Source organism: Manis javanica, chromosome 2, assembly GCF_040802235.1.
Source record: "Manis javanica isolate MJ-LG chromosome 2, MJ_LKY, whole genome shotgun sequence".
Classification (NCBI taxonomy): Eukaryota; Metazoa; Chordata; class Mammalia; order Pholidota; family Manidae; genus Manis; species Manis javanica.
Window position 1 is genome coordinate 36,760,540 of NC_133157.1, and position 27,954 is coordinate 36,788,493.

At 36.5% G+C, this 27,954-nt stretch overlaps 1 protein-coding gene across 6 annotated transcripts in view; it reads right to left on the reverse strand.

Moving 5' to 3' along the window:
- Positions 1–27,954, reverse strand: part of UBE2R2 (ubiquitin conjugating enzyme E2 R2) — a 94,089-nt gene that overhangs the window by 42,788 nt on the left and 23,347 nt on the right. The window contains exon 1 of one of the 6 annotated variants that reach the window (XM_073228242.1): positions 2,565–2,597. The exons of the other annotated variants lie outside the window; for them this stretch is intronic. Coding sequence (XP_073084343.1) covers positions 2,565–2,582 — 18 coding nt within the window. The 5' untranslated portion in view covers positions 2,583–2,597. Of the gene's footprint in view, positions 1–2,564; positions 2,598–27,954 lie in introns of those variants that run through there. 6 annotated transcript variants of the gene reach the window in all.

Genomic DNA, 27,954 nt, shown 5'->3' on the forward strand with positions numbered 1-27,954 from the left:
AACAAATGGGACTATATCAAGTTGAAAAGCTTCTGTACAGCAAAGGACGCCATCAATAGAACAAAAAGGTACCCTATAGTATGGGAGAATATATTCATAAATGACAGATCCGATAAAGGGTTGACATCCAAAATACATAAAGAGTTCACGCACCTAAACAAACAAAAAGCAAATAATCCAATTAAAAAATGGGCAGAGCTGAACGGACACTTCTCCAAAGAAGAAATTCAGATGGCCAAAAGACACTTGAAAACATGCTCCACATCACTTGTCATTAGAGAAATGCAAATTAAAACCACAATGAGGTATCACCTCACACCAGTAAGGATCACCACCATCCAAAAGACAAACAAATGTTGGCAAGGTTGTGGAGAAAGGGGAACCCTCCTACACTGCTGGTGGGAATGCAAATTAGTTCAACCATTGTGGAAAGCAGTATGGAGGCTCCTCAAAAAGCTCAAAATAGAAATACCATTTGACCGAGGAATTCCACTTGTAGGAATTTACCCTAAGAATGCAGCAGCCCAGTTTGAAAAAGACAGGTCCACCCCTATGTTTATTGTAGCACTATTTACAATAGCCAAGAAATGGAAGCAACCTAAATGTCCATCAGTAGATGAATGAGTAAAGAAGATGTGGTATATATACACAATGGAATATTACTCAGCCATAAGAAAAAAACAGATCCTACCATTTGCAACAACATGGATGGAGCCAGAAGGTATTATGCTCAGTGAAATAAGCCAGGCAGATAAAGACAAGTACCAAATGATTTCACTCATATGTGGAATATAAGAACCAAGAAAAACTGAAGGAACAAAACAGCAGAAGAATCACAGAACCCAAGAATGGACTAATGGTTACCAAAGGGAAAGGGACTGGGAAGGATTGGTGGGAAGGGAGGCGTAAGGGCAGGGAAAAAGAAAGGGGGCCTTACAATTAGCATGTATAATGTGGGGGGGGGGGCATAGGGAGGGATGTGCAACACAGAGAAGTAGTGAGTCTACATCATCTTACTATGCTGATGGACAGTGACTGTAATGTGGTTTGTTCGGGGGGGCTTGGTGAAGGAGGGAGTCTAGTAACCATAATGTTCTTCATGTAATTGTAGATTAATGATACCTATACACACACACACACACACACACACACACACACACAAACTGTTATAGAAGTCATTTAGATGCTGAGAGACCTTTTCATCAACTTTTTATATCTTTCTTGCCTAACTTGCACACACATAAGAACAAGTACCTCCAAAATAGTTTCTGCACCATTACCATTACTCTAAAATGTTCAGGCCATCCTAAGTGTACCCTCAATGAAATCACCAGACATCTATTTTTAGTTATTCAGACACTGAGCACTTATGTTAATATTTTCATTTATTCAATCAGTCAACAGATCATTATTGAAAACCAATCATGCTTTCTCCCTGGAACCAATATGGGAGGTGGGAAACAAAGATATTTATAACACTTTCCCTACTGCTGAATGAGTATGGTCTAACCAAAAACAAACATGCAAATTAATGAATACAAATCAAGTGTGTTAAATGAATTAACAACTCTGTGCTAAGAGAGTATTGTAAAATAAATACATAACTTTGCCTGAGATTGATTATGGAAGATTTACAGAACGGTAATACTGGAGCCAAATTGAGACCAAAGTGAAAGGGACCTTACTTAAAGACAGGAAATAGAATGTAGAAGGGTATACACAGAACAAAGGCAGAGACAGTAAGAATGAACACAGACTTATGTAAGAGACTCAGGAAGTATAATCAATCAGACTAGTGACTGATTTGATTTTGGGATAGAAGGGAAAAATCAAAGATGACTCTCAGTTTTCTGGATTGAGGAAATAAGTGAACAATGATAGGTGAGAAGTGATGATAAATACTTCTAAAGAGCTTATAAGTGGCAGGCATTAGACTAAACACTTTGTATGGTCATTTCATTTTGTCAGCTGTGAAATTAAAAGGGGAGAAATATATATAGCTACAAATGCATATGATCTAGTAACTGAGGAACAAATTATTTTCCTGTCTGCATATTTCACTACCAAGAAACAATTCCCATGATTATTAGTTTGTCTTAAAATAATTTTATTTCCTAGCCTTCTACAATTCCATTGTCTCCTCATGGTCTAGCTTTTCTGCCTACTCTTTCTCATACTCCTTAGTTCCTCTCAAGATCTTTTTAACTTAATGTGCTCTCACTGTAACTTCCCCGTGGTCCTCTATCCTCCCCAAATGTAACACATTACAAAAAAACAAAAATTTCTGGGCAAACAAAAATAGGTCCTAAAATCCATAACCAAATTGTAATTTAGAAAACATCAATATACATAAATGAAGTATACAATGGCTTCAGATAAAGTTCTGACAACCCCCAAATGTACAGTTAAAGTAATCTGTTATCTCACCAATAATTTTCACATGGAATTTCAAAAACAAATATGAATAGTGGAATGTATTACAATTATTCTTGCCACCTGGCTATGAGCATACTATTACATAGGTTAATAAAAAGTTACTAAGTCCTAAAAACAATTATACTTACTAAAAGCTCAGCTGACATCAAATGTAGACTGTTTACTGTTGCATTTGGATTAGTGCCTGGAGTTAGAGTGAAATGAGGACACTCCCACTGCTGAGTTTTTCTGCTGTGTCATCAGCTCACATCTGCTATAGGATATGTTTTCAACATGACAGCATAAGTAATCAAAATATGTTTTAGTAACTCTTGAAAGTTCCAAAGTCTGCCAACCACTAGTACAAACTTTTAAACTGTTACATTAACAGTATGTGAAGAATAAAGTTAGTGGCTAAACCTAGTGATGCTATGACACAGGTTTTACAGTCAAGACATTTTGAGTCTTTACTGATTAAAAATTCCAATCTGAAAAGTTTAATTACTACTTTAATACTTAATATAATTATCCCAAGATTAAGATGAAATATTATAAATTAACAGGAAGTCCTTAATGCTCTTGATTCTAAAAAGGAACTTCAGACATTTAAGGAGAAGTATCTCTCAGGATTAGTACTGATGGTCCTCTGTATTTTTTTAAACACAGTGATAAAATGTTTCTTTCAGCTTGAAAAGTAAAACCATTTATTCCCAAAATAAATGCTAGAGGAACCATTGGCACCATCAGCTGTGTTAATGTTAAATGGAATACTAGAAAAGACATTTGCATTTTTGCTTAAAAATATGTTAACCTGCTTCCTCACAAACCACTAAGTTTATTTTATTTTTATGTTTTCCACTAAGTTTATTTTTTAAAAGCCGTTTTTATTTTTTTTTTAAGTCATAAAACCCAAGAACAAATGGGATGACACAAAAGGAACAAAACTTTGGGAGCTGGAAACCAGAAGGATACTTGGTAATTTAGAAGACCAGAGAAAATTTAAACCCAAGCTGGTTGTCAGGAAGCCAAGAAGTTAAGTTTACTTCTTCCACAGAACCATGGAAAAACTCAGAAATTGGAGGCACCAAGTGCAAGTGATGATGACAATAGAATTGGTCAAAAGTTTGTATAAAGAGTACTCAGATCCCCAGTACCTCTCCCCCATGCTGTTAAATAACTAACCCACATCACACTAACATAAGACTGGAGACTGACTTTACCACCACTGAACCGGGTTGATCTGTGTGTGGGGAAACCAAACTTGAAATGCAAAATTTCACTACTACTTAATAGGAAGATCCTGGACTTCGTTTTTCTACCTGGCTCTAAGAAGGCTGGCAACCAGGACTATACATGCCGGATAGAAGAAAGTATTCTCTGAGGTAACTAACCATTCCGCCTCCGCCCACTCCCCGCCCCCCAAAAATGCCAATGATACCTTGATACTGTGTTTTTAAAAAAGAGAGAGAAGAGAAAAAAATTAAAGGTATAACAAATGGGGATCACCCAATCAGCCCACACCAGTCACTATACAGTAACAGTTAATAGTTTATAAATCTTGCTCTTACACAGAGCTGAATTTACAATCTGCATTTTAGTGCCTCACTCTCAAATATTAGTGGACAGGATCTCAAGATATTTAAGGAAAGCCTAGAGGCAAAAACAAAGAAGGAAAACAAAACTAAAACCAAAAATAAATTAAAACAGAAGAAAACCTAAAAAATATATAATTAATATTCTCACAATGTTAAAAGATATGGAATCCACAAAATAAGAACAAGAGGTTAAAAGGGGGGAGGGAATATTCAAATTTTTTTAAAAAGGGAAGGCTTTTGAAAAATTAAAACTACATAGCAAAGAGAAAATGCACAAATGCACACGTGCACACTTCTGTGTATTTGGGCTATAAGACAGAACTGAAGATACCTCCTAGAAAACAGTATGAAGAAAACAAATCTGAGAAATAAGGAGAAAAAAAATTCAAAGACCAGTCTGGTGTGTGAAAATTCATATAACTGGAGTTTAAAAGAGGGAAAGAAATTATTCAAGAAAATTTTCTAAAGCTAAAAGACACAAGCAGGATCTACTACTGCCCAACACAATTAATGAAAAAAACCTGTACCAATTCATACCACGGTGAAATTTCAGAACACTGAGGACAAAGGGAAGAGGCTACAGAGTACTTACACAATGTTATGCGTCAGTTATATCTCAAACTGGGAAAAGAGATTCCATAGAGAAAAAATGTATTATCACATGAGACTAACAGTAACACTGGAAGCAAAAAGAGAATACCTCGAAACTCTGAAGTAAAATGATTTTAAACCTTCAACTCTAATCTCAGCAAAACCATCACTCATTTGCAAAGATCAAGTAAAAGTACTCTTAAACACATGAGGTCTCAATACTAACTACCAGTGGTATCCTTTCTTGGAAGCTATTACAAGAAATGTTTCACCGAAAGAGAAAAAGTTCATAATTATATACACGACCCAAAATAATTGATAAACTACTATAATTAATAAGTAACTTAGCAAGGTCAATGAATACAAAAATAATACAAAAAAACTGTACATATTCTAACAGCAAATACGTAGAAAGTAAGTTTTAAAACGTCATTTAGTTTTTAGATTTTTAAGTTTTACATTAAAAAAAACACCTGCAGCATCATTATGATGGCAAAGACATGGAAACAACTTAAGTGTCCATCGATGGATGAACGGACAAAGAAAATGTGGTGTATACACACACACACACACACACACACACACACACACACACACACACACACACAGACACAGAGGAATCAGGTCCAGGACCCAAGCAGCTATACTATTACTGCAGTGTATACTGTTATTGCTCTATAGAAAAGAACACAAACATACAGCACAATCACTATTATTTAACAATACCATAGTGTACATTTGGAAGTTGCTAAACAAATAGATGCTAAAAGTTCTCTTAACAATCCAGAAGATTAAAGATGGCAGCATAAGAGGTGAGATAGAGGGCTCCTCCCAAAACCACATATAATACAAAAATATAGTTAATACAACTAATCCTAAAAGAGCAACAGGAAAGAAGGCTGCGCCAGACTGCATACACCTGGAGAAAACAAGAGACCTTACAGAGAGGGTAACGTACCAAAGCCAAGATCCTGTGGGACCCAAGCCCTTCCCCCCACCGCAGCTCACCAGTGGGAGGAAGGGAAATGGGATGGGGTGGGGAGGGGGTGGAAGCCTAGGACTGCTGAACATCCAGCCCAGGAGATCTGCTCTGGAAGCATGAACTTACATTGCACGGTGCTCTGGAGATTAGTGGGTTTGGAAAGCTAAGACAGGTAGAACACTTGGAGAGACAGATACCAGCTGCTTGTGGAAAACAGGGATCCACATCTGGCTGCTCTAGGACAAGAGAAAGGCGGGCAGTCTGAGAGACTTCCTAACAGCGAGAGGGCTGCTAAAGAGGCCAGGACTGCACAGAGCTTATTGCTCAGGAGAAAGGACAGGTGGACAAAATTCTCGGGCACACTCTGCCCAGCAGGTTGGGAGCTTACAGAAGCTTCAGGTGCTCTATCCCCCTGGCAGCTACACACTTCCAAAGACCTCCACCATGACACGCAGCCTGCTGCAAATTCCTCCCGACTGGCACCAGCTTGCAAACCGGCAGCCCCTGCCCTGGTGTCAGGCCAGCCAGAGAGAGGCCCCACCTACAGCAGCCACAAACTCAAAGCCTAGACACATGTGCACTCGGCCCACTGGTTCTGGCAGTGGAGATACACAGCAGTTGGGAAACAGGAAGTAGTTCTCTCCTCCACCCAGGCATCAGCACCACTCTCCTGTGGCCACCAACATCGCTCCAGGGGTTGAGCAGCTCCAGAGAGTATAGCTTCCGGTCACTAGAGTGCACCACATACAAATATGAAGCATCAAAGGAACCTGGTTCAAACCAAAATCCCATAAACACCACAGAGCCAAGTGAAACTGAACTTGTCAATCTTCCTGAAAAAGATATTAAAATAAAAATCATAAACATGCTCATGGAGGTAAAGAAAAATATTCAAGAACTCAGGGTAGTATTCAGGACAGAAATTCAATCATTAAGGAATGCAATATCTCAAATGAAACATACAATGGAGGGATTTAAAAGCAGATTAGATGTAGTAGAGGAAACGGTAAATAGAATAGAAATTTTAGAGAACAGGAATACAGAGAAGCTGAGGCAGACAGGGAAAAAAGGACCTCTAGAAATGAAAGAATACTGAGAGAACTGTGTGATCAATCCAAAAGGAACAATATGTGCATTATAGGGGTACCAGAAGAAGAAGAGAAAAAGGGATAGAAAGTGTCTTTGAGGAGGTAATTGCTGAAAACTTTCCCAATCTTGGGAAGTAGACAGTCTCTCAGGCCATGGAGGTGCACAGATCTCCCAACACAAGGGACCCAAGGAAGACAACACCATGACATATAGTAATTAAAATGGCAAAGATCAAAGATAAGGACAGAACATTAAAAGCAGACAGAGATCGAAAAAAGATGACCTACAAAGGAAAACCCACCAGGCTATCATCAGAATTCTCAAAAGAAACCTTACAGGCCAGAAGGGAGTGGCATGATATACTTAATTCATGAAACAGAAGGGCCTCGAACCAAAAATTACTCTACCCAGCAAGATTATCGTTTAAATTTGAAGGAGGGATAAAACAATTTCCAGATAAGCAAAAGCTGAGAGAATTTATCTCCCACATACAGTCTCTACAGTGTAGTTTGGACAGACTGCTATAGATGGAAGGGTTCCTAAGACTAAGTAGCTGTCACCAGAGGAAATAAAACCACAACAAAGAGTGTAGAACAATTAATTACTAAGCAGATGCAAAATCAAATCAACTACCCCCCAAAGTCAGTCAAGAGATATGCAGACTACAGAATAAGATACCTAGTACATAAAGAATAGCAGAGGAAGAAAAAGGAGGGAAAACAAAACCTTTAGATTTTTTTTGTAATAGCATATGAAGTGAGTAAAGTTAGACTGTCAGATAGTAAGGAAGTTACCCTTGAACCTTTGGTGACCACGACTCTGAAGCCTGCAATGGCAATAAGCATATACCTATCAATAATCACCCTAAATGTAAATGGTCTGAATGCACCGATCAAATGACATAGAGTCACTGAATGTATTGAAAAACAAGAACCATCTACATGCTGCCTACAAGAGACTCACTTCAAATCCAAAGACATACATAGACTAAAACTGAAGGGATGGAAAAAGATATTTCATGCAACTAACAAGGAGAAAAAAGCAGGTGTTGCAGTACTTGTATCAGGCAAAACAGACTTCAAAACAAAGAAAGTAACAAGAGACAAAGGACATTACATAATGATAAAAGGGTCAATCCAACAAGAGGATATAACCATTATAAATATCTATGCACCCAACACAGAAGCACCTACATATGTGAAACAAATACTAACAGAATTAGAGGAGGAAACAGAATGCAATGCATTCACTTTAGGAGATTTCAACACACCACTCACTCCAAAGGACAGATCAACCAGAGAGAAAATAAGTAAAGACACAGAGGCACTGAAACACATTAGAACAGATGAAGCTAACAGACATCTACAGAACACTCCACACAAAAGCAGCAGGATACACATTCTTCTCAAGTACACATGGAACATTTTCCAGAATAGATCATATACTAAACCACAAAAAAGCCTCAGTAAATTCAGAAGGATTGAAATTGTACAACCCAGCTTCTCAGACCACAAGGTATGAAACTAGAAATACATTACTCAAAGAAAACAAAAAAATCCCACAAACATGGAGGCTAAATAACATGCTCCTAAATAATCAATGGATCAATGGCCAAATAAAAACAGAGATCAAGCAATATATGGAGACAAATATAAACAACAACTCACACCCCAAAATCTGTGGGACGTAGTGAAGGCAGTTCTAAGAGATAAGTATATAGCACTACAGGCTTACCTCAAGAAAGAACAATCCCAAAGGAACAATCTAAACCCACAATTAATAAAACTTGAAAAGAAAGAACAAATTAGGCTCAAAGTCAACAGGAGGAGGGACATAATAAAGATAAGAGCAGAAATAAAATAAAATTGAGAAGAATAAAACAATAGAAAGAATCAATGAAACCAGGAGCTGGTTCTTTGAGAAAATAAACAAAATAGATAAGCCTCTAGCCAGACTTATCAAGAAAAAGACAGTCTACACACATAAACAGAATCAGAAATGAGAAAGGAAAATAATTACAGACACCACAGCAATATAAAGAACTATCAGAGAATACTATGAAAAATTATATGCTAACAAATTGGATAACCTAGAAGAAATGGACATTCTAGAAAAATAAAACCTTCCAAGACTGATCCAGGAAGAAACAGAGAATCTTAACAGACCAATTACCAGCAGTGAAATTGAATTGGTCATAAAAAACTACCTAAGAACAGAAGCCCCAGAACAGATGGCTTCACCTCTGTATTTTATCAAATATTTATAAAAGACCTAATACCCATCCTCCTTAAAATTCTCAAAAAAGTAGAAAAGAGAATACTTCCAAACTCATTCTATGAGGTTAGCATCACTCTAATACCAAAACCAGGCAAAGATACCATAAAAAAAGAAAATTACAGAACAATATCCCTGATGAACATAAATGCAGAAATACTTATCAAAATATTAGCAAAACACATTTAAAAATACACCAAAAAGATCATCCATCATGATCATGTGGGATTTATTCCAGGGATGCAATGATGGTACAATATTTGAAAATCCATCAACATCATCCACCACATCAACAAAAAGAACAAAAACTGCATGATCATCTCTATAGATGCTGAAAAAGTATGTGACAAAATTCAACATCCATTCATGATAAAAACTCAACAAAATGGGTATAGAGAGCAAGTACCTCAACATAATGAAGGCCATATATGACAAACCCACAGCCAACATTATACTTAACAGTGAGAAGCTGAAAGCTTTTCCCCTAAGATGAGGTACAAGACAAGGATGCCTACTCACCCCACTTCTATTCAACATAGTATTGGAGGTCCTAGCCATGGCAATCAGACAACACAAAGAAATAAAAGGCCTCCAGATTGGTAAGGAAGAAGTTGAACTGTCCCTGTTTGCAGATGACATGATACTGTACATAAAAAACCCTAAAGAATCCACTCCAAAACTACTAGAATAACTGAATTCATCAAAGTTACAGGATACAAAATTAATACACAGAAATCGGTTGCATTGCTATATACTGATGAACTAGCAGAGACAGAAATCAGGAACACAGTGCCATTTACAACTGCATCAAAAAGAATAAAATACCTTGGAATAAATTTTACCAAGGAGGTGAAAGACCTGTACTCTGAAAACTTTAAGACACTAATAAAAGAAACTGAAGATGACACAAATAAATGGAAAGCTAGTCCTTGCTCTTGGTTTGGGAGAATTAATATTGTTAATGGCCATAGTGTGCTAAGTAATCTACTGACTCAATACAATCCCTATTAAAATACCAATGGCACTTTTCACTGAATTAAAGAAAATAATCCTAGTATTTGAATGGAAACACCAAAAACCTTGAGGATCCCAAGCAATACTGAAAAAGAACCAAGCTGGGGGTATCAAGTCTTATGATTTCAAACTATATTACATAACTGCAGTAATCAAAACAGTATGCCACTAGCACTAAAACAGATGCATACATCAATGGAACAGAATAGAGCCCAGAAATAAACCCATCCCTATATAATGGTCAGTTAATACATAACAAGAACATGCTATAGGGAAAAGACAGTCTCTTCAGTAAATGGTGTTGGGAAACTGGACAGCTACATGCAAGAGAATGAAACTGGATCACTGTCTACACCATATGCAAAAATAAACGGAAAATGGACTGAAGACCTAAATATAAAAACTGAAACCATAAAATGCCTAGAAGAAAAGAGACAGTAAACTCCTGAACATCAGCATTAGTAATTTTTTTCTGGATATGGTTCCCCAGGCAAGGTAAGCAAAAGCAAAAATAAACAAGTGGGCCTGCATCAAACTAAAGACTTCTGCACAGTAATGGAAAGCACCATAAAATGAATATGCAACCTACTGAACGAGAGAATGTATTTGCAAATGACATCCAATAAGGGGTTAAAATCCAAAATATATAAAGAACTCATATACCTCAACACCAAAAAAAACACAAATAACCCAATTCAAAAATGGGTAGAGGACTTGAACATTTTTCCAAAGAAGAAATACAGATGGCCAACAGGCTCATCAAAATATGCTCCACATTGCTAATCATCAGGGAAATGCAAATCAAAAACCACAATGAGATATCACCTCACCTCAGTCAGAATGGCTAGTATCAACAAGATGAGAAATAACAAATGTTGGCAAGGATGTGGAGAAAAGGCAACCAACCCTTGGGCACTGTTGGTGGGATTGCAAATATGTACAGTCACTATGGAAAGCAGTATGGAGGATTCTTAAAAAACTGAAAATAGAAATGCTTTACAACCCACCAGCAATTCCACTTCTGGGCATTTAGCTGAAGAAAACAAAACCACTAATTTGAAAAGATATATGTATTACCATGTATATCACAGCATTATTTACAATAGCCAAAATATGGAAACAACCTAAATATCCACTGATAGATGGACATATATAAAATGGATTATTAGCCATAAAAAGGAATGAAATTTTTCCATTTGCAACAACATGGATAGACCCAGAGGGTATTATGCTCAGTGAAGTAAGTCAGACTGAGAAAGATAAATACCATATGAATACCACATACTTATATGCAGATTCTAAAAAACAAAACAAACAGCAAACTAAACTGAAATAGTCTCAAACACAGAGAACAGACTGGTAGTTGCCAGAAGGGATGGGTGAAGGGGGGTAGGTGAAATAGATGGGGGTGGGGATTACTGAGAATATTTGTTAACTTTATCTGGGTAATGGTTACCTGAGTGTACATGTCAAAACTGATTGAATTCTTATGTTTACTGCAGCACTATTTACAAAAGCCAAGAAATGGAAGCAACCTAAGTGCCCATCAGTAGATGAATGGATAAAGAAGATGTAGTACATATATACAATGCAATATTATTCAGCCATAAGAAGAAAACAAATCCTACCATTTGCAACAACATGGATGGAGCTAGAGGGTATTATGCTCAGTGAAATAAGCCAGGCGGAGAAAGACAAGTACCAAATGATTTCACTCATCTGTGGAGTATATGAACTAAGAAAAAACTGAAGGAACAAAACAGCAGCAGACTTACAGAACCCAAGAATGGACTAACAGCTACCAAAGGGAAAGGGACTGGGGAGGGTGGGTGGGAAGGGATAAGGGGAATAAGGGGCATTAAGATTAGCACACATAATGTAGGGGTGGAGCACCGGGAAGACAGTATAGCACAGAGAAGACAAGTAGTGACTCTATAGCATCTTACTACACTGATGGAGACTGACTGTAATGGGGTATGTGATGGAGACTTGATAATGGAGGGAATCTAATAACCACAATGTTGCTCATGTGATTGTATATTAATGATACAAAAATAAAAATTAAAAAATAAAAACTGATCGAACTATACACTAAGACTTGTGCATTTTATGCATTTCAATGTAAAAGTTAAATGTAAAGAGAGAGAGAGTTTGCACAGATCAACAACTATAGGCTGTAAACTGAGGATTTTGGTTAACTTAACCCTCTGCACCTAAGATCCAAAAAAAGTGTTTGTGAGTGGGTAAATTAATCAGCAGTTATTAGAAAATAATTCAGAAATGGTGATAGCACATAATAGAATTAAAACAGAAAAGTTAAAGACAAGTAAGAGTTGCTCTGGATTGGAGAATCTTTTTACATACCCAGAACAAGTCCTGATTGGAGGCCTTAAAGAAACATTGCTTGAAAAAATTTATGAAGTTCCTACATAAACCTCCTGCTTAATATGGATTCCCTTATTCCTTAGACAGCTGAGCATCCCATCTTAACCAAATAGCCTTTTTCTCTGATAAAAATTAGTCAAATGTCCATTAAGATAATTAACATTATTACAGGTATTTTAGTTTTAAAAATATCAGAAAGTACACATTTTAAAAGACAGAAAACAGAAAACAAAATCACTGATGGTGCAGTAGTCACATTCAGCTACCACTCATCCCTGCCCTGACAGAGGCAAGGGTGAGGCCTAAAAGAGAAAAGCAGACCACCTGTCTTAGAAATTAAGTAGGTGGAGAATGGGTCTTCTCATTCCCAGTATTCACCTGGCCCAGTTTCCCAGGATTGTTGTCAAAGAACCTGGCAACAACTAACTATACCTAAAATTGCTGCCAATGCCTCAAAGTCCTAGCCAGCCAGATTTGCCCCCATTTATATTTAATCTGAAGGGGACAGATGCCACCAGGTGGCACCAAACTGCAGCCAAGACCAGGTCAGATTTGAATCACGCAGCTGGATCCCTGTAATTCCAGATCAGCTAGAAATAACACTAGGCTCTTATTTTGTGTAATAAAATTTTCTGAACTCCACCTATCTCATTATGGTGGTTAACTCATGACCAACCAGATAATCATCCTGAACATTCTGGAATATGACCTTCCAGATTTAGATATTTTAATACTTTAATATACTGTTACACACTAAGATAAATTTAAACAATATTTAAGCAATATGCATGCATATAAAATGCACACTATCTGAATGTGTGAGTAAAATAAGAACCTAGGAATCCCTATAGACATAAATTGAAAATTGAATAGGAATTTATGTAGTTTCAAAATAGTTCCCGATAAAATACCTATTACAAAGAGGAAGAGTTACTTTACTGAAGTCTGGCAGACTCTCCTAAGTGACCAAAGTGGGTATCATCAGTAATGAGACAAATCAAAATCATGTGTTACCTGAAATAAACATGAGGAAATTTTACTAACTTAAACTGAGGGACATTCTACAAAATAGAAGTGTCCTGTAACCGTCAAGCCTATCAAAGGCATTAAAGTCTTCAAAAGACTAAGGAATGATTACAGTCTGAAAGTAATTATAGAGACAGGACAATTAAAACCAACACATGATTCTGAACTGGATCCTCTGCTACAAAGAACAAATTGGGAAAACATAGAATTGGGTTTGAAGATTAGATGGTATTAACATTAACAACATTAATTTCCTGATTGTTGATAGTTATATTATGATTATGTAGAATTACCTTGTTTGTAGGAAATAAACTCTATATACAGAGTAATGGTGGCACATCAGAGATTGGCAACTTATGCTCAACTGGTTCAGGAAGAAAGCTTTTTAGAGTTTTTCTCTAAGTTTGTGACTGTTACAAACTTTTTATCATTTTTAAAAGAGTGCCTACCAAAGGAGATTCATAAACATACTAGAGTGGCTGCTCATAGGATAGGAGGGGAAGAGAAGAGGGAATGGGAATAAAAAGGGATATATATAGATATATAGATCTACCAACCAACAACAAGAAAAGGAGTGATATGGGCAAAATATTGATAAAGAGCCATGAATGGAGAAGTCTGATTATTAACTCAATCCTAGGAATAACAAAAAAGTTGGTTTAAATAAATACTGGCATATGTGACTGAGTTTGGGGGTAGGGCTCATCTCAGGTGTGGCTTTATGTTAAAGGTAACCATGGGAGATAACCAAAGACTCATTTTCTCTCCATTTCTAAACAGTAGAAAGAGATTACTTCTGGGTAGTGGGGAGTGGTAAGGGACTACTGTCCACTATTACAAACTTTATAGTATGCTTGACTTTTAAAACTATGTATCTGAATGATTTTTATAAATGAAAATTTAATTTAATTAAAAGGAAAGCAGCAAGTAACAAATCAGACATGTCACAGCAGTAAGGAATCCAGATTGGCAAGATTCGGAGGGGCAAACGAATTTTAAGAGGTTAAGAGTAAGACAGAAGTCAGGAATCTAGATAAGCAGGTCAGTTACATCAGCAGTAATCACCATACAGATGAAACTTGTTATTGCCAAGGGCATCTAAACCATGATAGAATTAGTCCAGGTGACACTAGGGTACAGCTGGTCTAGTATCATGAGATAAAGAGTAAATACAGGTGACTGAGAAATTAAGTAACTAATGACAGCCTAGTTCCCAGTTTCTGCCATATTTGTCCTTGCAGCCACTTTCAACAACCACAGAATCAGTGCATCCCTCACCTCCAAGAACAATTCTGACTTGACTTCTATTCATATTCCTTGATCCTCAGACTCAGTTGAATCCTGAATGGTCTAATTACTGTACTCCAACCAGATTCCTCCAGCCCAAAAGCTAACATGTGCCTCAACTCTAATTCTTAAGTTCTTGTTCTAGAAGTACACTCAGTTTCTGTTTGCCAGGGCCAATATTTTCCTGAAGGCTGTATGTACTTTGTTCCAAACTACAGCACCAAGGGGTCTATCTGTCCTCTTACCAGAGAACTTCCTGAAAAACCTTCCTGTCTAAACTTCCAAGTACCCTGCTTTGGGAACCAAGGCAAAATACAGTTAATATGCTTTAGGCCAGAAATGCAAGCTAATCTGTGTAACCTTGGACTCTTAAACACTCTGAGAGCCTTAGTTTCCCGCCCATATATATGGCTCGGTGATACTTGTATCTCATGGGGTTGCTATAATAAACATATAATAGTAATAGCAGTTCTCACTGTTTACTTGCCAGGCACTGTTCTAAATTCTATACATATATTAACTTACTTAATTATTTTTTTAAATTAAGGTATCATTGATACACAATCGTATGAAGGTTTCACAAGAAAAACAATGTGGTTACTACATTCACCCTTATTATAGAGTCCCCCTCCATACCCTATTGCAGTCACTGTCCATCAGTGTAGTAAGATGTCAGAGTCCCTACTTGTCTTCTCTGAGCTACACTATCTTCCCCTTGACCTCCCACACACCATGTGCACTAATCATGACACCCCTCAATCCCCTTCTCCCTCCCTCACCCCTCCCCTTTGGTAACCACTAGTCCCTTCTTGGAGTCTGTGAGTCTGCTGCTATTTTTTTCTTCCTTCAGTTTTGCTTCATTGTTATACTCCACAAATGAGGAAAATCATTAGGTATTTGTCTTTCTCTGCCTAACTTATTTCACTGAGCATAATATCCTCTAGTTCCATCCATGTTGTTGCAAATGGTAGGATTTGTTTCTTTCTTATAACTCATTTAATTCTTACCACAACCCTATGAGGTAGGCATTATCATCAAACTTACATTACAAAGAGGAAAATGAATCAAAAGTTTAGAAACTTGCAGAAGGCCACACAGCTAGTAAACTAATGGAGAATGGATATTACAAATATATATATATATATATATTTTTTTTTTTTCTTAGCACAGAGCATTGCATGTTAATCACTCAAACAGTAGCAATTATTACCTCTGTAATTCACTGTTAAGTTACACAATTTTCTCATCTCAGATTAGCTTTTCTTGGCTTGAAAATTGCCTGACCCATCAGATTTGACTGTTTTTCTGTAAGTGTGATGCTGGCTCAGTTCCAGGCAATCTTATTTATATATGCCATATAGTAAGTAATAGCCATATACTACCAGGTCACAATATTTAGCAAATGTTTTAATGATTAACAGAACAGGGAGTGAAAAATCATATGATGATCTCCATAAGATGCTGAAAAGCCATGCAACAGACAGAATTCAATATCTACTCTTGATATTTTTTTTTAAAGCCAGATACTTCAATAACATGTTTCTGAAAAAGAAACAGTTGATTCAAGATCTAAGTTGTGCAGCTACAGACACAGCGAAATGATGGATGATTCCTTAGACTTATCTGCAGTATTCTAAAAATGCAATAAAAGCCTTATTGATTTGGGACATTTCCTTAAACTTTCCAATTATTTGGTGAGTAAACAGTTCTGAAGTAAATTCTAGTGTGCTAAGAACCATATAAGGAACAGTTTTTTCTCATAAGACTTAATAGGAGAAGTGTCTTGGATTTGGTTTTTGAAGGAATATGAATGGTGTTTCAGGCAAGAGGAATACGTTACCAGTGATAGCCAACACTATGTGGCTGTTCATCATTGGGTATAGGTCCTGAAAGTATCTAATATTACAGAGGCATGAGTTTGAATACTTGTAAGGCAAGCGTACCTCAGTCACTTAATCTGTATACCAGTAACTGTCCATGAAAAAGCACCTGAGAGGTGGAACAAGGTGATACAGACTTAGTAAGAATTGGGAAGATGTGGCTAATTGTGTTCAAGATAAACACGGCTGCTGCTGTCCAAGGTCCTCAGTCTTATCCTATACCTCAGTCATTTACTCCCATATCTTAGTCTTTGATATTTTAAAAAACTGATAACTTTTCCATAATCTCTTCATTCCATGTGTCACACTTTAAATATGCTACCATACTAAAATCTTTAACTTAACAACAAGGTTGCCCCAAAACCTCTTCCCATGGTCTTCCCCATCTCTTTTAATGGAAACTCCAAAATAGAAACTAAGGGAGAAAAATTAAACCTTTTAGAATGAAAATAATAATAATAAATAAGCAATGAGATTCCATTATATACTATTAGAACCATTAAAATTCAAAACACTGACAACAGTAAATGATGGTGAGGATGTGGTACAACTAGAACTCTCATTCACTGTTGGTGGGAATGCAAAATGGAAGTCACATAGAAAGAAAAGTTGGACATTCTCTTACAAAATTAAATATACTCTTATACCATCCAGCAATCTTGCACTTTGGTATTTAAAACCTAAATCAGTTGAAAACTATGCACACACAAACCTGTACATTGAATGTTTATACCAGCCATATTCATAATTGCCAAAACTTGGAAACAACAAAGATATTCTTCAATAGGTGAATGGAAGCAAACTCTGGTACATCCAGACAATGGAGTATTATTTTCCGCTCAAAAGAAATGAGCTATTCAGCCACTAGAAGGCATGGACGATCCCAAATGCATATTACTAAATAAAAATCAATCTGACAGGGCTCCATACTATATGATTCCAACTATGTGACATTCTGAAAAAGATATAACTGTGATGATAGGAAAAGAACAGTGATTGAAGGTGGAAGGGATGAATAGGCAGAGCACAGAGGATTTTTAGGGCAGTGAAAACACTGCATGATATCATAATGATGGATTTATGTTACTTTAAACACCAAGAGTGAACCCTAACATAAACTGTGGACTTCAGGTGATTATTATTTGTCAGTGTAGGTTCAACTAACCAAGGTGGTGGGGAAAGCTAATAATGTGGGAAGTTACATGTGCACAGTATGCAGTAGTACTGAAAATCTCAGTAACTTCCTTTCAATTTTGCTATGAACCAAAAATTGCTCTGAGAAGAGTCTTAAAACACAACACTTAAAAAAAAAACCTAAGATATCTGGAAGAGACACAAAAGAAGCTTTAAATAAAGCAAGGTCATTTTCATATTTTAGTATTGTCAAGATGTCAACTATCTGCAAATTAATTTGTAAATGTAATGCAATGACAATAAAGTACTGGGGGGTGGGGGCAGTACCTAGCTAATTTGATTCAAAGGTTCATACAAAAAAGTAAGTAAGAAAAATCAAGACATTTCTCAGAGAAAACCAAAAGTAATGAGAGGGAAATAATCCTAACAAACATTTAAAATATATTCTAAGCAAAAATAAGTAAAAGTAGGTAGAAATTAATGGAACAAACAACAGAAATAGACCCAAATAAACAAAGGAATTTGGATTGTGATAAAGATGACATCTGAAATCAGTAGAGAAAAAAATAGATTACTCAGACTAACTTTTTGCTATATGTATCCTTTTACACTTTATGGGTTTTGTACCATATTACCTTTTTTTAGTGCTACAGACTGAACAGACATAGCTCTACTTTGGTCACTCCCAAAACCCACAAGAAGTTAAAATACAGGGAATTTTTTTTAATGCACACACCCACATGGACAAAGAAAATTGGCAGAGACCACAATTAAATTTTGGACTGTAGAAAACAGATGGAAAAGAAACAAATTATTCCAACTGACCAGAAATGTCAACTCTTAAACTGGTAGTGGAAAAAGGAGCGAACACATTTTTCACATACAATGCCCCCAAAATGTTGAGAACTGGAAGCATCAAGTAGCTCTAGAAGTGGGTGAAGAGGAGAAAAACTGCCTGAAAGGTTATTTATTAATCAGTTAAGATTCTCAGATCTGCCTGCTGATTTTAAACTGAGGGGTACTCATACCAGAAGATGGACACTTTAATTCTCTGGAAAAGGTAAAACAAGTCTTTGAATTAGACAACATTAGACTCACTTTAGGGCAGGAACTAACTACATCCTGCAAATAGGGAGGATTAAAGAAAAGTTAAGCTAAATGTTGACAATACTAGTACTCCTCCACAGGTGGCTCACAGGATGCTGGCAGCTGGTCTCTTAAACACTCCAGACAGAAAATTTGGAAGAGCTTTCATACTGTGGAAACACACAAGCTTAAGAGAAAGGCCTAACGGAGTGACACTGGGAGATTCATTAGGAAAAGGGTATCAAGATCACCCTACAGAGAAATTTAAAGTTGCCAAACCCCATCCATGCACTCAGAACTTTATCAGCTTTTTGGTCACTCAGATATTAAGTAGAAGACAGTTCTGCTTCCAAGCAGGATACAGTATGCCACAGCAGACCAACTTTCCCACCACAATGATGAGGGATGGGAAGTCGGGAAACTGCAAAAAAAATTTTTAAAACACTTTGGACACCTATGAAAGTAACAAAAGCTATATGAACTAAAATTTCAGAAATATAAGAGCCCTTCTTTTAAGTCAGAAATAGATGGTCATTTTCTTTTTCTGGGGAGCATTTGTTAATTTTGGTGGTAGACTGAAAAATCAGACTGAGCCCTGGCAAAGGGACTCTTATACTAAGAGAAAGAGAAATCAGCCCAATTTGAGGTGGTCATACAGGGTTGGAATGAAAGACAAGAAGTGCTTAAAACACACGGCCACTTCTACTCATGGGAAATTTGCTGGCTTTAGGGCACTAACACAAATAGACATTTTTCAGATTTTATAGCTGCATGGTGTGTTGATGGGTAAAAATCTCAGAACCTCTGAAGGGCAGAATTCAATCTCCTGCAGTTGCTTAAAGCTGAGGAAATATAGACTCATCTCTCTTATCAAAAGCCCAAAATACACACCGGAAGCACAAGGACAATCAGAGACGGACCGAGTCTTGCTAAACCTTGTAAGCCAAGCTTCAACCTAAGTTAATCGTTGACTGATTTGAAGAGAACAGCCCTACATACTATATACATACTACCTAACAAAGTAAAGGGGAAAACATCTTTGGAAAAAGAAATTCAGCTCAGCCTCTCTATGGTTCTTTTACATGCAATGTTTCACATACAATAAAAAACTGATATGCAGAGAGACAGAATATTGACTAATAATCAAGAAAAGAAAAAGATATAGAAACAAATTCAAAGACCACCCAGATACCAGAGTTAGCAAATAATGACTTTAAAATGACAATGATCGCTATGTTAAAAGAAAGTAATGGGCAGAATGATTATCCTGGACCTGCCCTACCATACAGCAGTACAATGGCTTGGCAGTTTTATTCCATTTTTCTGATCTCAAAATTTTTCTACAGGTAAAAAACCAGCCTCAACCATTATTACAGAACATTGAATGGCTTGAGAAATTACCTTTTGCAGCAAACTTGATAATCTTCCTTAATGAATTTTAAATAAAATTATACAGCAAAATACTGCTTACATGCGAAACTTGTATTACAGTAAAGCTTAAAATATTTTGATGACAACTAAAGCTGATGAAATCATATGTAATATCAAATTGCTTTCTACACTACTTGTTCAGTCAAAAGTTAAAGAGGTGAGGTTCTCCACTTTCGCACATATTTGCAACAAGTATTAGGAAATAGTCTTTCAGACCATGAAAGCCCACAGATCTCCCAACACAAGGGACCCAAGGAGGACAACACCAAGACATATAATGATTAAAATGGCAAAGATCAAAGACAAGGACAGGGTATTAAAGGCAACCAGAGAGAGAAAAAAGATTACCTACAAAGGAAAACCCATCAGGCTATCATCAGACTTCTCACCAGAAAACTTACAGGTCAGAAGAGAAAGGCATGATACATTTAATGCAATGAAAAAGAAGGGCCATGAACCAAGAATACTGTATCCAGCAAGATTATCATTTAAATTTGAAGGAGGGATTAAATAATTTCCAGATAAGCAAAAGTTGAATGAATTTCCCTCCTACGAATCACCTATAGAGGGTATTTTAAAGGGACTGCTCTAGATGGAAGTACTACTTATAAGGCTAAATAGATGTCACCAGAGACAACAAAATCACAGCAAAGAAAGCAGACCAACCAAACACTACCTAGAGGTAAAAAATAAAATCAGCTATGCACAAAAGCAGTGAAGAGAAACACAAAAAGAGTACAGAATAAAACACCTAACATATAAAGAGTGGAGGAGGATGAATAAGAAGAGAAATAAAGAATCAGCAGACTGTGTTCTAAATAGCGTAATGAGTGAGTTAAAGTTAGCTGGTTAGATAGTAAAGAATATACCCTTGAACTATTGGTAACCACAAATCCAAAGCCTGCAAGGAAAATAAGAACACATCTGGCGAATAATAATGCTAAATGTAAAAGGACTGAATGCACCAATCAAAAGACACAGAGTAATAGAATGGATAAAAAAGCAAGACCCATCTATATACTGCTTAAAAGACACTCACCTCAAACCCAAAGACATACACAGACTAAAAGTGAAGGGATAGAAAAAGATATTTCATGCAAACAATAGGGGGAAAAAAAGCAGGTGTTGCAGTACTTGTATCAGACAAAATAGACTTCAAAACAAAGAAACTAATGAGATAAAGAAGGACATTACATAATGATAAAGGGGTCAGTCCAACAAAATGATAGAACCATTATAAATATCTATGCACCCTGCACAGGAGCACCAACATATGTGAAACAAATACTAACAGAATTAAAGGAGGAAATAGAATGCAATGCATTTATTTTAGGAGACTTCAACACACCACTCACCCCAAAGGAGAGATCAACCAGACAGAAAATAAGTTAAGGACACAGAGGCACTGAACAACACACTAGAACAGAAGGACCTCACAGACATCTACAGAACTTTACATCGAAAAGCACTAGGAAACACATCTTCTCAAGCACACATGGAACATTTTCCAGAATAGACCACATAGTAGGCCACAGCAAGAGCCTCAGTAAATTCAAAAATATTGAAGTTCTACCAACCAACTTCTCAGATCACAAGGGTATAAAACTAGAAATAAATTGTACAAAGAAAACAAAAAGGCTCACAAACACGTGGAGGCTTAATAACATGCTCCTAAATAATCAATGGATCAATGACTAAATAAAAACAGAAATCAAACAATATACAGATCATATAGCATCTTACTACGCTGAGGGACAGTGACTGCAATGGGGTATGTGGTGTGGACTTGATAACAGGGAGAGTCTAGTAACCATAACATTGCTTAAGTAATTGTACATAAATAATAGCAAAATAAAATAAAAATAATGTATTAAAAAAACAACATATGGAGACAAATGAAAACAACAGTACAACGTGCCAATTTCTGTGGGATGCAGCAAAGGCAGTTCTAAGAGAAAAGTATATAGCGATCCTACTTAAAGAAGGAAGAACAATCCCAAATGAATAGTCTAAAGTCACAATTATTGAAACTGGAAAAAGAAGAACAAATGAGGCCCAAAGTCAGCAGAAGGAGGGAACATAATAAAGAGCAGAGAATAAATAAAATTGAGAAGAATAAAGCAACAGAAAAAAATTAATGAAAACAAAAGTTGATTTTTTGAGAAAATAAATGAAACAGATAAACCCCTAGTCAGACTTATTAAGAGAAAAAGAGAATCTGCACACATAAACAGAATCAGAAATGACAAAGGAAAAGTCATGACAGGCCCAACAGAAATACAAATTATTATTACAGAATACTATGAAAATCTATATGCTAACAAACTAGATATCCTAGGAGAAATGGACAACTTTCTAGAAAAATACAACCTTCCAAGACTGACCAAGGAAGAAACAGAAAATCTAAACAGACCAATTATCAGTAACAAAACTGAATAAGTAATCAAAAAACTACCCAAGAACAAAACTCCCTGGCAAGATGGATTCAGTGCTGAATTTTATCAGACATTTAATGAAGACATACTAACCATGCTCCTTAAAATTTTTCCAAAAAATTGAAGAGGAAGAAATACTTCCAAACTCATTCTATGAAGCCAACATCATTTTAATACCAAAACCAGGCAAAGACACCACCAAAAAAGAACATTACAGACCAATAACTCTGATGAACATAGATGCAAAAATACTTAACAAAATATTAGCAAACCAAACTCAAAAATACATTAAGAGGATCATACACCATGACCAAGTGGGAGTCATCTCAGGGATGCAAGGATGGTACAACATTCGAAAATCCATCAACATCATCCACCAAATAAACAAAAAAGACAAAAACCAAATGATGATCTCCATAGACGCTGAAAAAGCATTCAACAAAATTCAACATCCGTTCATGATAAAAACTCTCCTTACCAACTTTACATTTCCCTGTATGGCCCCGGAAGATGACTGGTTAGCCAGAGACGGGTAAGATTCCTCAAGGGAGGAACAACCTAAGACAGGCACAGTCACAAGGGGGCCATCAGGTGAGAAATTGGGGATCAACAGAGGTGAGGCTTAGAACCTCACCCCCCCTGTTTTGAGAGAAATCTTCTGCATCCATGGATGTTTTTTTTGCCCTTGTCTAGCTTGGATTAACACTTAGTCTACAGGTACACATCTGATCATCTACATTTGCCCTCTTACAGCACTAAACTATGTTTCCTACCTTTATCTTGCATCTACCTACCACTTCAGCATTTTATTAAAAATAACAATAATAATAATAATAATAATAAGGTCAAGATGTGGAATTCACATATAAATCAAGTATAAAAATCAAACGAATATTCATATTTGACCTGATTGTTTATAGTTCACAATGTGTGATCAAAACTGAAAGTTTCTGTGATGACTGCCCTTGTACTGTTCACCATGTAAGAACTTGTTCATTATGCTTCAGAAGATTGGAGACTGATGAGAATTAGGCTTGGGGTGGATCAATGATTGTACATTGAGCATTGACTCCCCTATACAGAATTTTATTGTTGTTAACAACCATTTGATCAATAAATATGAGAGATGCCCTATCAAAAAAAAATACTCTCAACAAAATGGGTATAGAGCACAAGTACCTCAACATAATATAGGCCATATATGACAAACCCACAGCCAACATCACACTGAACAGCAAGAAGCTGAAAGCTTTTCCTCTAAGATCGGGGACACGACAGGGACGCCCACTCTCCCCACTGTTATTCAACATAGTACTGGAGGTCCTAGCCATGGCAATCAGACAAAACAAAAAAATACAAGGAATCCAGATCAGTAAAGAAGTAGTCAAACTGTCACTATCTGCAGATGACATGATATTGTACATAAAAAACCCTAAAGAATCCACTCCAAAACTACTAAAACTAATATGGGAATTCAGTGAAGTCACAGGATACAAAATTAACACACAGAAATCTGTGGCTTTCCTATACGCTAACAATGAACTAAGAGAAAGAGAAATCAGGAAAACAATTCCATTCACAATTGTATCAAAAAGAAAAAATACCTAGGAATAAACCTAACTAAGGAAGTGAAAGACTTATACTCTGAAAACTACAAGACACTCTTAAGAGAAATTAAACAGGACACTAACAAATGGGAACTCATCCCATGCTCTTGGCTAGGAAGAATTAATATCATCAAAATGACCATCCTGCCCAAAGCAGTATACAGATTCAATGCAATCCCTATCAAATTACCAACAACATTCTTCAACGAACTGGAACAAATAGTTCTAAAATTCATATGGAAACACCAAAGACCCCAAACAGCCAAAGCAATCCTGAGAAAAAATAAAAAGTGGGGGGGGGGGGTCTCACTCCCCAACTTCAAGCTCTACTACAAAGCCATAGTAATCAAGACAATTTGGTACTGGCACAAGAACAGAGTCACAGACCAGTGGAACAGAATATAGAGTCCGGACATTAACCCAAACATATAATATACGATACAGGAGCCATGGACATACAATGGGGAAATGAGAGCCTCTTCAACAGATGGTGCTGGCAAAACTGGACAGCTACATGTAAGAGAATGAAACTGGATCACTGTCTAACCCCATACACAAAAGTAAATTCAAAATGGATCAAAGACCTGAATATAAGTCATGAAACCATAAAACTCTTAGAAAAAAACATAGGGAAAAATCTCTTGGACATAAACATAACGACTTCTTTACGAACATATCTCCCCGGGCAAGGAAAACAAAAGCAAAAATGAACAAGTGGGACTACATCAAGCTGAAAATCTTCTGTACAGCAAAGGACACCATCAACAGAATAAAAACGAAACCTACAGTATGGGAGAATATATTCGTAAATGACAGATCCAATACAGGGTTGACATCCAAAATACATAAAGAGATCACGCACCTCAACAAAAAAGCAAATAATCCAATTAAAAAATGGGCAGAGGAGCTGAATAGACAGTTCCCCAAAGAAGAAATTCAGATGGCCAACAGACACATGAAAAGATGCTCCACATCGCTTGTCATTAGAGAAATGCAAATTAAAACCACAAAGAGATATCACCTCACACCAGTAAGGATTGCCACCATCCAAAAGACAAACAAGAACAAATGTTGGCGAGGTTGTGGAGAAAGGAGAACCCTCCTACACTGCTGGTGGGAATGTAAATTAGTTCAACCATTGTGGAAAGCACTATGGAGGTTCCTCAAAAAGCTCAAAATAGAAATACCATTTGACCCAGGAATTCCACTTCTAGGAATTTACCCTAAGAATGTAGCACTTCAGTTTGAAAAAGACAGATGCACCCCTATTCTTATCGCAGCACTATTTACAATAGCCAAGAAATGGAAACAACCTAAGTGTCTATCAGTAGATGAATGGATAAAGAAGGTGTGGTACATATACACAATGGAATATTATTGAGCCATAAGAAGAAAACAAATCCTACCATTTGTAACAACATGGATGGAGCTAGAGGGTATTATGCTCAGTGAAATAAGCCAAGCGGAGAAAGACAAATACCAAATGATTTCACTCATATGTGGAGTATAAGAACAAAGAAAAACTGAAGGAGCAAAACAGCAGCAGACTCACAGAACCCAAGAATGGACTAACAGTTACCAAAGGGAAAGGGACTGGGGAGGATGGGTGGGAAGGGAGGGATAAGGGTGGGAAAAAAGAAAGGGGGCCTTACGATTAGCATGTATAATGTGAGGGTGGTATAGGGAGGGCTGTGCAACACAGAGAAGACAAGTAGTGATTCTGCAGCATCTTACTATGCCGATGGACAGTGACTGTGACTTTAAATAATGGGGTTTGTGGGGGGGACTTGGGGAAGGGGAGAGTCTAGTAAACATAATGTTCCTCATGTAATTGTAGATTAATGATAACAAAATGAATTTTAAAAAAAGAAGAGAAACAGCCTCTCCAGCATAGGTAGAATTAACAGGAAATGCCAGGATTTGGTGAAGGATGATGGTGAAGGGAGTGCTCTCCTGTAGATAACAGATACGAACTAGGTATAGAAGGTAACCAGCAGAATAAAGTTCAGAATACTCTAGAAGATTGGTGGTATGGTAAAAACATGCAGCCGCTTTGGAAAAACGTCTAGGAATCCCTAAAACATTAAACAATTACCACATGATCTAGCAATTCCACTCTTAGCATACCCAAGAAAAATGGAAGTATGACCACACAAACTTTTAGATGCATGTTCACAGAGGCATTGTTCTTAACAGCCAAAAAGTAGAAACAACCCAAGTTTCCATCAACAGGTAAGTAAACAATGTGGTATACTCACACAACAGAACAATATTCAGCAATAAAAAGGAATGAAGTACTGCTACAAACTACAACATGGACAAACGTTGAAAATACTATGCTAAGAAAAAGAAGTCAGCCACTAAAGATCACATATTATGTAGTGTGTAACTCCATTTTCTGAAATGTTCATAACAGGCAAATCTATACAGACAGAAAATAAACTAGTGGTTGTCTAGAGCTGAAGAAATTGAGAGGAAATGGGGTGTGACTGCTAATGGGTAAAACATTTTCTTGAGGGATGATAAAAATATTTCAAAAATTGATTGTGGTACAACTCTGTAAATATACCCCAAACCACTAAATTATAGACTTAAATGGGTGAATTATATACTTTGTAAAGTATATCTCAATAAAGCTGTTACAAAAAATTCTCAGTATTAGTGATCAACACATAGAAAACTAAGAAAACTACATAAAAACAAAGTATGTGGAAAATAAAAAATGGTATCTTACTAACATCTTAACATTGTAATCAGAGAAGATCTATGATTATGACATAACTTCACTGGGAGGCTGGAGGAATACATGTGTGAACATATGTGCATGTATGCTGGAGGGAAGAGAGAAGGAAGTGGAGGGAAAAAAAATCTTTATGTTCCATCTTGGCAATCACAAATAATGAAATAAAAAATAACAACAGAAGCCTATTATTAACAAGGAGATAAATGCCAAAATAATCAACTAAAAGAATGAGAAGTTGTTTCTTGTGGAGTGGTGAAAATGGAGAGAGGGGTGTTTGGAGGACTGCTATTTTAATAATAACCTATTGAACCCATTTGATTCTTTAAGCTAAGGACACCTATAACTTTGATTTTATTTAATTTCTAAATTGAAACAAATTTAAAAGTTTATGAAACTATTAGAAAATTGGGAGGATATACAGTAGAGGGAAATTAGATATTTTATGTGATCATCTCCTATAGCAAAAAAAGATACTTTTAAGTACAAAATTCAATGGCATTAAGTACTGAATTATACACTTAAAATGGCTAAAGTGGGAAATTTTTGTTACATATATTTCACCACAACATAAAACAATAAATAAATATATTTTTTTAAACTGTGGGAAGAGCAGGGGTATGGGGCAGAGTGGTAGAGTAGTAGGTATATAAAACTTTCATCTAATATTCTATATTAATTTTTCCTTGATGTGCAAACATATTACTTTTTAAAGTGCTGCTCAAAATATTAACACTAATAATAGCAACTAACATTTACTGTTTTTTACATAGCAGGCACATTCTAAATACTTTTACATGTACTAACATATTTAATTCTCACAGTATCCCTAACAAGGTAGGAGCGATATTTTTCCTGTTTTACAGAAAAAACTAAAGGCATACAGAGGGTAAATGATTTGCCCAAGATCACAGTAGAGCCTCAACTAGAACCTAGCTGCCTGCCTCTAGAGCCATATTTTTAACCATTCTATTACACATTAC